The sequence below is a fragment of the Pituophis catenifer genome, unplaced genomic scaffold, assembly GCF_029215685.1.
Source record: "Pituophis catenifer annectens isolate HBS135680 unplaced genomic scaffold, rPitCat1.0.hap2 SCAF_2, whole genome shotgun sequence".
Classification (NCBI taxonomy): domain Eukaryota; kingdom Metazoa; phylum Chordata; class Lepidosauria; order Squamata; family Colubridae; genus Pituophis; species Pituophis catenifer.
In genome coordinates, this window is record NW_027256882.1 from 239,622,240 (window position 1) to 239,634,466 (window position 12,227).

General features: G+C 34.2%; 1 protein-coding gene across 2 annotated transcripts in view; it reads left to right on the forward strand.

Moving 5' to 3' along the window:
- The window catches only part of FBN2 (fibrillin 2), a 115,636-nt gene extending 104,294 nt beyond the window's left edge, over positions 1-11,342 (forward strand). Inside the window, exons 56-65 of one of the 2 annotated variants that reach the window (XM_070935681.1) lie at positions 1,077-1,202; positions 1,650-1,856; positions 2,887-3,012; positions 3,761-3,883; positions 5,311-5,427; positions 5,908-6,036; positions 7,071-7,190; positions 7,516-7,747; positions 9,694-9,863; positions 10,972-11,342. In XM_070935681.1, coding sequence (XP_070791782.1) covers positions 1,077-1,202; positions 1,650-1,856; positions 2,887-3,012; positions 3,761-3,883; positions 5,311-5,427; positions 5,908-6,036; positions 7,071-7,190; positions 7,516-7,747; positions 9,694-9,863; positions 10,972-11,342 — 1,721 coding nt within the window. The remainder of the gene's footprint in view (positions 1-1,076; positions 1,203-1,649; positions 1,857-2,886; positions 3,013-3,760; positions 3,884-5,310; positions 5,428-5,907; positions 6,037-7,070; positions 7,191-7,515; positions 7,748-9,693; positions 9,864-10,971) is intronic. The other variant, XM_070935682.1, reaches the window with a different exon arrangement.
- The last annotated feature ends 885 nt before the right edge of the window (positions 11,343-12,227 follow it).

Below are 12,227 nucleotides of genomic sequence, written 5' to 3' on the forward strand. Positions count from 1 at the left end.
ACAGTCGTCATCAGATTATTAGAGAAACAGCTAAAGAATCCAAATAAGGGTTTGTAATACAAATGCAAAAAAGGCTTGTTCATAGGCAGAAGCTGGTAACAGGACTTCTACAGGTTACACAGGATGTATTTACCTTCCACATCCCAGAAACTTAAGACCAGACCTTAAGGATTTAACAAGGTATAAATGAATCCATTGATATAGAGTTTCATGCCAGGACTATATATAATTCTGCCTGACAACCTCTGACATTTTAATTTCCACGACTACTAGAGAGGAGAACATTGCCAAGTCAATTTAGAATTGTAAACATAAATGATCTATATTTCACAAAGGGATCTCATAATAAAAGGGTTACATATATTATGGTTAGAATGTATTGAGTCATTATAAATTGTCATGTGAGAATGAATAGTAATTACATTATCAAGGTAGTGTTGCGGGAAAACAAACAAACTAAGATGTCATATTTTATCAGCTCTCAGTAGATTTGTAGTTTAAGACACATGGAAAAAATAAACCTGAAAATTTTGTAATATGTAAAATGCACTACTTTTACTACATAACTATAAATATGAAGAATTGTCAATGTTGAAATAATTATGTTTGTTTATTATAAATTACATTATCTTATATTATTTGTATGCTAAAACAAAATTTCTATTTGTTCAATCCAGCTAAAGCTTCAAATAGTTATTCAATAAGTGCATACTTTCATTCGAATCTCTATTTACCATTTCAGTTTTTCAGAAATTTAACACATATTTGTATCAAAACAGATGCAGATCCCTGTCATGCAGTAATTCTTATCTCTCTGCTTCCCAAAAAAAACCCCCTCGCATTGAAATATTTTAGAAATGCAAGCTTACAAGAATTAAAATCATATCGGGGTTTTGTTTTGTTTTTGGCACTCAATATAACTGTCTTTCTGAGGTTAGGACTTTTTAGCATTGAAATTTTTTTTTAATCGGCTATCATCAGAAGTGTAGCTTTCATTTTGAATTGTGGGAATTACTGTTACTCTTTTTGCTTTTGTGCTATTTCATTTTTTGTTTGTTTATTTTCTTGTAATCAAGATGAAAATGAATGCCACAGTAAGCCTGGTATCTGTGAAAATGGTCGTTGTATAAACATTATTGGAAGTTACATATGTGAGTGTAATGAAGGTTTCCAGTCAAGCCCATCTGGAACTGAATGCATTGGCAAGTAAATTTATATTCCTTAATTTCTATGTCTGTTTGTCTATAGTTTGTAGGTGCTACTGACAAGAATAAAGATATCTGTTTGCAACTTAAAATAGGGCTGTTGTTTTTTCACAAAAAGCAATCTTTACTAACTTTATTATTAGAATGTTACAATCATTTTTAAAAATTTACTTTGATGTAAGAGATATAAATTATCAAATGTTTTGAAATAAACAATCAAATGTTTTGAGTTAAAAGTTACTATATGTGAAGTGCTAAGCCGTTATCATAGCTAAAAATCTTCATTTTATTTCATGAAATATATATTTAGATGCTATTTTTATGAAAATATTTTTTCCAAAATATGACTACCCTAGAATCATGATTGAAAAATGAGAAATTATTTTAACAGAATGAAATGCTTCTTACTTAAACGTATGTTATTTCTCCACATTCATTACACAGACAACCGACAAGGTTTCTGCTTTGCTGAAGTCTTGCAGACAATGTGTCAAATGGCTTCCAGTAGCCGTAATCTTGTCACCAAATCAGAATGCTGTTGTGATGGTGGAAGAGGATGGGGCAATCAGTGTGAGATTTGCCCACTCTTAGTAACAACTCAGTACAAAAAGCTGTGTCCACATGGTCCAGGATACACCACTGATGGAAGAGGTATTCTTTGTGGAATCTTCAGACAAGTTTCCTTTTTCTAACTAGGAAGATGAAGATATATAATATTGCCTTAGTATCCCTAAATTTTGTATCCCTGATTTTGAAAATAGAAGAATATTGTGGTATATTTTAGCTGTATTGCTTAGCAAACAATTTCATGTGCAGTGAAATTTTCCTATGCAGTTAATAATTAAAATGGATTATTTGTATTGATTTAGATTATAGAGATTATTCATTGATAAACAGCTAGAAAATTCATTGTTAATAAATTGTCCAACCTTCCCAATCTCAAGAGAACATACAACAAAATGTTTATAGATTAGACAGTAGACTGCTGCTACTGGTCTTGGCTTTTCCCTACTTTCTTCCCCTTCAATCACTTCTGCCTAAAACATGCTGTTTCTGTATAGAAGTGAACCATCCAAAAATTGGCACTTCTTTTGCACATCTCTACCAAGTTTTAATATTCTAGTAACATTGAAACAATCGATACTAATTGTTGCGAATAAAACTAGTAGGCATCATATTGAAATACTATAAAGTGAAATGCTTAAACAATTTAGGACATTCTATTGGCTATGAGTGAGACAGAAGTAGAAAAGTTCTGCTGAGGTTTGGTGGAAAAGGATGGTGCTGTAGGGCTTCTTTTTTTATGGGGAAAAATTCTCGCATTTGAGAGCAGTGGGTAGAACAATGATTACGATAGGTGCTACACTTTGAAGTGCTGTTGGGACAATTATACCGAGATTCAGCTTATTTACACATTTATTTAAAAAATTATTCTGAATTTTTCAGTAGCTTTTAACTCTTAGTACATCCTCATTTTCATTCTGGCTAAAACAGTACTGGCTTCTCTGCTGGTGAATCATTTTGTCCATAGATAGAAAGATTTTACACTTTGATACCTACAAAAAACTTATAGGGATATGGCTATATAATTAATTTATAATTGTTTAATGGCATGTATTTCATTAACAGTAAGCAATTACATGCCAAAATAAAAAAATACATTTTATTTTTTATTCCATAGATATTGATGAGTGTAAGGTCATGCCAAATTTATGTACACATGGCCAATGCATAAACACCATGGGTTCCTTCAGATGTTTTTGTAAAGTTGGCTATACTACTGATATAAGTGGTACTTCTTGTGTGGGTAAGTTATAGCCTTTATGGTTACTTCTATATTGTAGTATATTATTATATCTATATTATAACTCGTTACATTTTCCATTTTGTGATTTAAAATATTGTGCTATACAGCCTCAAGCTTTGTATTTACTTTTTCATCAGATATAGAAAGTTCCATTCAATTATATTCCTGATTCAAGACTCTTTTGTGTTAATAGGAATAGTAACTTAATGCCTTTTAATATAGTCCCTGTATTATGATCAAAAATGGTGTTCTTGTTCTGTAGAGAGCCAAAGCTTGGAATTGGGAAGTGGGATTAATGTCATAAATTACTTTAAGCAAGATAGTATTTCCTTCCAGTGCCTTTGGATGTATTTTTTTATGAAGATTGGAAAGTAGTAATATCACTGTGATTTATCATGTGGGAATTTGGGACTTAAACTTACATAGCTTCCTATATGAACTGTAAATTTGATATTGTGAGTTTAAACTTTCTTGAAATATTTTTTCTCAATCGTTTTACAAATTTGATTGCAAATGCTGAACTCTAAATTGAGCTAAAGGATTTTTTTTCCCATTACTAAGTGAGAACTTCAAAATATTTATTGCCTATCAGGTTGGTTGGCCTTTTTGCACTATGATGAATCTTGTCTTTAACCATATTTTGTTTTTTAAATAAATTTTAGTCTATTAGGCATTGTCCCCCAGTTTTATTTTGAATCCAATACTGTGGAATTAATTAAACTTGAATATGAATTATTCCTGTAATTAGATCTTGATGAATGCTCCCAGTCTCCCAAACCATGCAATTTTATCTGCAAGAATACTGAAGGAAGCTATCAATGTTCATGCCCACGTGGCTATATCCTCCAAGATGATGGAAAATCCTGTAGAGGTAAAAAGATTGAGTAACTTAGTAGATTTTCTACCCAATTAATTTATTATGTGATACAATCATGTTTTATATCAACTATCAAAACAATAATATTAAATGTGGCCCATTTGGATTCAATCCTAAAGGTCATTTTCAAGAGGCAACTGGACTTTCTTTGAAGACATTTCACTTCTCATCTAAGAAGCTTCTTCAGCTCTTCATCTTCTTCAGAGAGATGAAGAAGCTTCTTGGATAAGAAGTGAAATGTCTTCAAAGAAAATAATGATAAAATCATGGAGTTCAGTTACACCTATATTGGATTGTTTATATCAGGGGTGCTTAAATTCAGCCCGTGAGGCCGCCTGGAAATATCAAAGGACCGGCCCACACTGCCTCTGACGGCTAAAATGGGCTGCGCCTCATTTTCACCTTCCATGGCCTCCTGCAGCACTCTGCCAGCTGAAAATGGACCAAAATTGGACCCGAAAACAGGCTGAAAAATGAACCAAAAAGGGGTTGAAAAATGGGGTGAAAAACAAACCAAAAAGGGCCCCAAAAAACCGGGCTCAAAATGGACCCGAAAATGGCTGGCAGACTGCTGCAGGGGGCCATGGAGAGTGAAAATGAGGCACAGGGGTGCCACAAGCGGACCCCGTGTGCCCTGTTTTGGCCACAGGGTGCTGCAGAAGACATCTGTCCTGCCCACTGCCCTTCCCCGCCAGCCTGCGGAGAAATACAATGCTGATCCGGCCCTCGAAGAAATCCAGTTTGACACCCCTGGTTTAAATATTCCAGTTCTATGGGCAAATGAGTAAAGACCGTGCCATTATTCCATTCTTACTGAACTTTTTTGTGGGTTTTTGAAGATTTTTCTCTACACGCAAATCCTTAAGGAAGCATTACTCAGGGAGTTCTGATCTTTTATGCTTTTGCAGGGATGCCATTCCCATCATCCTGACCCATTATAAAGGAAATGCTCACCAAACTCACTATCTGTCCAAATGACAGCAGGACAGGCCAGTTGCCAGCATCCACTTCTCTGAAAACAATACAGGGCAACACAGAATATGGGGTATTAACAAAATTAGGATCTTGAGAATTCCAAAAAAGGACAATTTATGAGAAAGCAAGAGATTGGATTTTTCTAGGCAAAATTGATAAGGAACAAATGTCTATGGTGGGGTGGGGTTGGCTACTCAAATGATGCATGAGTGCCATACAACTGTAGGACAAGCTCCACCTTTTTATTATATGCATTGTGATTCTGCATGCATGTTTGTAAGGGGTGGCACTTATACTATGGCATTTTTTGTGTTGAATCAAAGAGAGCCTTTTAGCTAATTCACTGCATTTAAAAGCAATTTTGATTGCTCCAACAGTGTTATTAAATATTAGATTAAATAATTATGTTGCCTTCATTTTAAAAGAAATAAACCTTATTTTTTCAGATCTTGATGAGTGTCAAACTAAACAACATAACTGTCAATTCCTTTGTGTCAATACTCTGGGGGGATTCACATGTAAATGTCCACCAGGTTTCACTCAACATCATACGGCCTGTATAGGTAAGAGATTAATGTTGTTGTTTTTCATGAAAAACATGTAACATTTCTCTGATCTTCTTAGCAACAAACAGGTCTAATAAGATTAATAATCAGATTAATATGATTTAATGAGAAAAAGATTAAGATGAGAATTTGATCAATTCCATTTGACATATATCTTTCCATTTATTGATCTTTATCATATATCCCTTGCTATTTGCAACTTCTTTCACGTAGAGGGACATTGTGAAACATTCTCAAAGTGAAACCATAATTTTCCTATATTGCTTGCATTGATAGTATACAATAGGTACAAAGAGTTTTCATTGTATATTATAATGAAAGCTAAAAGCCGTGATAATATTTGAAATTGAGAGCATGTCTTTATGATACTAAGAATATCAATTATGAATACAATTCAGCAAAAAAAAAAATCATACATAGCATTCTTTAGTTTTCTTTTGTATCTGATTCATAAAAAAATGAAATGTCATTTTGTAGATAACAATGAATGTGGATCACAGCCTTCACTTTGTGGATCAAAAGGAATCTGTCAAAATACTCCTGGAAGTTTTGCCTGTGAATGCCAAAGAGGTTTCTCTTTAGATTCCACTGGATTGAACTGTGAAGGTAATAAATTGTGAAAACTGTGAGTGTCATAAATTACATACCAAAGAGATATTTCCGGAAATTGCCAATCATTATTTAATAATCATATTTGTATCTGTTAGACTTATCATGTGATTAATTGGCATCTTTATTATTCACAGGAACTCTTTTAACTCTTAGTATTACTGGAATTTTGTCATTTATGTGTGGCAGAGCTACTGAAATATAGATTGGAGGACAATTTTCAATTTTTGATTGATTATGTGCCATCAAGTTGTTTTGAGCTCCTATTACCACATAGATAGATTTTCTCTACCACATAAATAGATGACAATCTATCCCTAACTTGTTCCTTCAGGTCTTCTAACAATTGTCACTGTAACCGAGTCCATCCACATTGCTGTTGGTCTTAGCACTGTGAGGAACAGAGAGTGTTTTTGCTTCCTGAATGGATTGCTTTAATTGTTTTGTATTTTGCTGTTATTTTAATTTCATAAAGCTTTCCAGAGTCCTCTGGAATGGGATGGCCTACAAATTCAACAAACAAATATACAAAAGAGGGAAAATAAAAAAGAATGGCTGAAATGTACAAAATATGTCATAAATCTTCCATCCTTTCATTTACCTGAAAAAGGACCTATTTTGTCCTTTTCTCAACAGCCAACAAGTAAACTGAACTTTCTAGCTAACCATGTACAATTATTATTCCCATACCCACCCTCAATAAAGCAGCCACTTCTCCTAAATACTGAATGGCTACTGGTAGGGCTTCCCTCCTGGCCCTTGATTCATAATTATCCTTAAGTGGGAAGCAAGAGAAAACTGAAGCATTATTTTCTCTGGCTTGTAATGGTTGCAGAGGATTTTTACAGCTTGAATCTACTTTTCTACTAATAAAAACTTTAATAATAACAATCCTTTGCATGTTAACTCAGAATAAAATGTCATTGTGTGATATGGAATTGTTTTTCTAAACGTATATACACAAAATTTAGTAAATTGTTTACTACTTTATTCTTTTATCTTTTTCTTTGTTTTAATATCTTTATTTATAGATGTGGATGAGTGTGAGGGAAATCACAGATGCCAACATGGCTGCCAAAATATTCTTGGTGGCTACAGATGCAGCTGCCCACACGGATATATCCAGCATTATCAGTGGAATCAGTGTGTGGGTAAGAAACTCACTTTACATAAAGAGTGCTAGAATTGATACAAGGTAGAGAATAAAAATGGTGTACAGAAACACCAAATTAGTTTATTTTATATCATTTAATCCTTCATGTTGCTAGTTGTTATACCAACCCCTGCTATTAAAATGAAATATATTTATTTTGTTATTCCAGGTTCTTTAAAACAACACCAATTTCTGTATGCCAATCTTAAAAAAGAAAACTAGGAAATACTTTTATTAGCCTTAGAAATTAGTCACTACTGTAACAAGCTCTCCCTTGATAAAATCTGTATACTTAAAAAAGTATGTTTTTAATTGCCCAACAGATGAAAATGAATGCTCAAATCCTAGCATTTGTGGTTCAGCTTCATGCTACAACACTCTAGGAAGCTACAAATGTGCGTGTCCCTCTGGATTTTCTTATGATCAGCTCAATAGCGCATGCCACGATGTCAATGAATGTTCTTCTACTAAGAATCCCTGCAATTATGGCTGTTCCAATACTGAAGGCGGATACCTCTGTGGCTGCCCTCCAGGTTATTACAGAGCAGGGCAAGGGTAAGTAGTTGATGGTGGCAGACTTCCTGCATCTTTTACAAAACTCTGAGGAACTAACATATTTTAGTATGAAGCAATTTCCATTATCTTGGAAGAGTCAAATCTCAATTCATTAATAAAGTTAATATTTTCTACTAGTGAAGTCTGTGATCTGTGATCTATGATTTCATATTATGCTTTCATGAAAGATTGAATGTTTAAAACAGTTATTAGAGAGAAACTATAATTTGTGTTCCTCCGCAAAAAAGGAATGTATCTGTAACATCTGTTCTAGTCAATCCCAATTCAGTGCTGATTATCATCACTTTTTTAAGCAATACCACCAGCCAGTTACCAACTCATTTGCTCTACTGTTCTCCAACTTGCACTGAATTTAGGCTATTCCAGTTAGGTTTTTGTAAGACAAATCATATACCTCTTGTTTAAACATAAAATATTTATGAAACTGAATAAGATGGCAGCCGTAGTGCTTACATTGGAACTATACAGAGTTTACAATGTGTAATTCAGATTAAATGAAAATTAAATATGTGAACTGGATCCAGAGTAAAACCACCACTGACAGAATAGCCTTTTTCAGCAGGAGTAGATTTAATCAGTAGAGTTTTTCAGCTGCCTAATTATGTAAGAGATAATAGTCTTATTTTCTGTGGTATTGTATGCCTCCTCTCCAACGTTGTTGAATCATTTTGATCCGATCCTAGAAGTTGCTTCCCTTACAGCATGCCCACAGTCATTGATTACAATTTAGTGGTTAGCAATTGGCTTGCAATTACAGATAGACCTCATTTAATGACCATTCGTTCAGCAACCATTAAATATTACTACGGCGCTGAACAAAGAGATTTTTGAACAGCGCCCGAACTTACAGTTGTTGCAGCACCCATGCAGACACAGGATTGTGATCTGGGCACTTGGCAACTCATTCACACTTAGGACGGTTTGTCAAGTGCCCTGCAATCATGTGATTGCCATCGGCAAACTTCCCTGCTGGCTTTTCCAGAAAGTCTACAAGATCTCAAGCTGTTGCTGCCTGGTTGGTTCCTGAAGGCTGGCTGAAAAAGATCCATCCAAAATCTAAGAGTGGATTTCAGGACAGACCTTTTTCAGCCAGCTCCTTGAGAGAAAAAAAATGCTGCTTGTCTCTTTGACAAACAGGAGGGAAACTGCAGCACTGGGTTGGAAAAAAAGAAGCTAACAAATTCCCTTCTGTGCACAAAGGGGAGCTGCCTGTCCCCCTTGGTCAGGTAGTTCTTTTGCTTCGTTTGCTTAACAACCACAGCTTGGAAAGTCAGAGTGCAGACATAAAGTTGAGTCAGATCATGTGGTGACCTGCTTTACGGCCACCATAACTTATGACCATAATTCCAAAGCTAATGTTGGAATATATCATCATTATCCAGGAAGGTATTTACTGTATCACATCACCTTGAATGACGACACTATACAATTTCTTATTTTCATATATAAAATATCAGTAATGTATATTGAGAACCTTGACAATAAAAATATATTTAATTCCATTTACATTACCTTTTTAAATATATCAGTGACTTGCCGCTCTGCAGAAAGAAATGGAAATTTATTCCTTTGTCTTACATATTTTTGTTCTATTTGTGTTAGTGTCACTGCTTTTGTTTTGTTCTGTTTTGTTTTGTTTTGTTTTGTTTTGTTTTGTTTTGTTTAATAGGTATGTAATATACATAAAAAGTTTAGAAAGGAATAAGTCCCTTCCTAAAGCTAAGTTACTAACAAAGGTGAAAAGTAAAAGATTGAAAACATTGAGAAGGAAATGCACAATTAAAATATACATTTTGTTTGTACAAAATGATTACAGCTTGTGTTTTTATCTGCATAACAAATCATTCTTTTCTCTTATGAATTATCAACCTGGCAACAAAAAGGCTTCTTTCTCCAGGTGCTAATATTATGACATTATTTACCAGGCACTGTGTCTCCGGTATGGGATTTAGTAAAGGGCAGTATCTACCAGTGGATCAAGGTGAAGAGAATGCTTTGTCCCCAGAAGCATGTTATGAGTGTAAAATTAATGGATATTCCCAAAAAGACAGCAGGAAGAAAAGAAGCCTCAATCAATCTGAGCCTGTAGAGGTAAGCAAAAACTGCCCAACTGATTTGCACTAGCTGTTCCAAAACCAGATCTAAACAATATCATCCACTGAATTTGTCAGAATCTCTCAATTCTTGACTGTTTTTTCATGCTTCATGGTTATTCTCACCATTAGTCATTAATCATTATTACTGCAATGAAATTCCAGTTCATAATGGAATAGATATTGTATGCAATGGATCAAACATTCACTGCAGTTTATATAATTTGCCTAATTATAATTATGGTAATGGTATAAATGTCTTAATGTGTGCAGAGATTAATCATCACACAAGTGACGCAAAGTAAGATTTTGTGCCATTTGATTATGTCATCACAGATGATGTAAACCTCCATAGTGATAAACTTTCCAATTTATCATATATTTGTGGATATCACACAAACTTTCCCCACAACTGTTTTATTAAAATGAAAGAACAGTGAAATGAGATTTTCTCATCTGGGGTGGGAATTACTTCATGCTGGCCTTCCTCTAGATAAACACTTGGTTTAGTTGATATTTAACACCATGTATGCTTTGCTCCTACTAACTGACAAAACATAAGAAATGAAATCTCACACATCTGAAGGCCTGTGTGTGAGGAAGGTTGCTTTGGTGATATGATAAAAGTATGTTGATCAGTGTCCTTGGAGATTCTCAAACATCCAGGTCACGATTATCCCAAAGGTGCTTTTTCAAAAGGCAATTGGACTTTCTTGTTTTTTCCTTGAAAACGTTTCACTTCTCATCCAAGAAGCTTCTTCAGCTTCTGTGTTGATCAGTATTTCTGATCAGGTCCTACACAAATTCTATATTTTCCTATTGAATAAATTACCCAGTAAATTAGTAGAGCACAAAAGATGATATTTAGACTTATTTCTGTAAAATTCATGTTGGATGAAATATTCTGAAAGAATGGTAGATGTCCATTAGATGGGCCATACATGGTCCGAAATGCAGATTCTGGACCCGAGGTCTTGGTACCATTCTATAGCCAGATAGCAGCAATGATGGAAAATAAGATAATTAATGATCTATGGTTAAAAAAAAAAGTCTAAACAGAAATATTGAGGTTTGCCTACACCTTTTGCCCTTACCTTTGCTTTCTGGTTTAACAGATCAGTTTGGAAAGTTTGGACATTGATCTTCCATTGAAGATGAGATTTAGCGTAACTGGCCTTGGCAATAAAGAACATATATTAGATCTCATGCCTGCAATACAGAGCCTCACAAATCACAACCGCTACGCTATCTCCTTTGGTAATCACAACAGCACCTTCCGGATACACCAGAAAGATGGGCTCAGTTATCTTCAGGTTGCTAAGAAAAAAGCCACAGTTGGTATTTACACACTGGAAATAGTTAGCATTCCTCTGTACAAAAAGGAAGAACTAAAGAAATTGGAAGAAAGCAACGAGGACAACTACCTCCTAGGAGAACTTGGAGAAGCTCTTAAAATGAAACTTTGGATTGAACTCTATTAAAACCTTCCTTCCTCACTCCCATCATGAAGGATTCCCTTCTCTTCACGCATCATATCATATACTTTGGTTTTGAAAGCTTTAAAGGGGTCGGTAACTTACTTTTTCAGAAGACCCAAAATTGCAAATAGTGACCTCTGCATCCTTCTGTCCTGAATAAGACTGAAGAACAGACCTCAACCTTTCTATTACCAAAACCTTGATAACAATGCCAACAATCATGATTACTATATTGTCTATATAATCTCAATTTTAAATATATATTTTTTAAAAAAAGAAAATGTGGTGCTTAAAAATTCATATATGGCATTAAATGGCACAAAATGTGAGTTACTTTTTTTTCCCTATAAGCACTCTAGCATATTGATGATTTTGCTGTAGTTCCTAAATTAAAAATAGAGATTTTATTTATTTTTAATGCAATAATATATGGAGAAATTAACAATCTGTGTTAAAAAGGAAAAAGAAAGCACTTGCTTTTCTTTGCAATTTTATGGATTTGAACTATTACATATATTAGGTATTTTAGAAAAAAACAAACGAATAGATTGAAAAAGTTTCCTCTCAGTCTTGTGCCTATTATCCACAAAGCATTTTTTTAAAAAATCACGTGATCAAATGAGCACTGTAATATAATACCCAAGGGCTTTCTTTTCCCTAGGCAAGATAAATAATGCATTATCTTAAATAACCATGATCAGAATTTCAATTTTAAACTTGGTGCTGATACTCAACATGCACATCATACAAACTAGATTTTTCTATCAGAGAAGACTATTCACAGAAATGATGCACAACCACTGTAACAAAATACCTGGAATGCTTGTGAATATCCTTGGTATCACAAGCCAACCCGTACTGTATTTCCTTCAGGTAACCTCACTATAT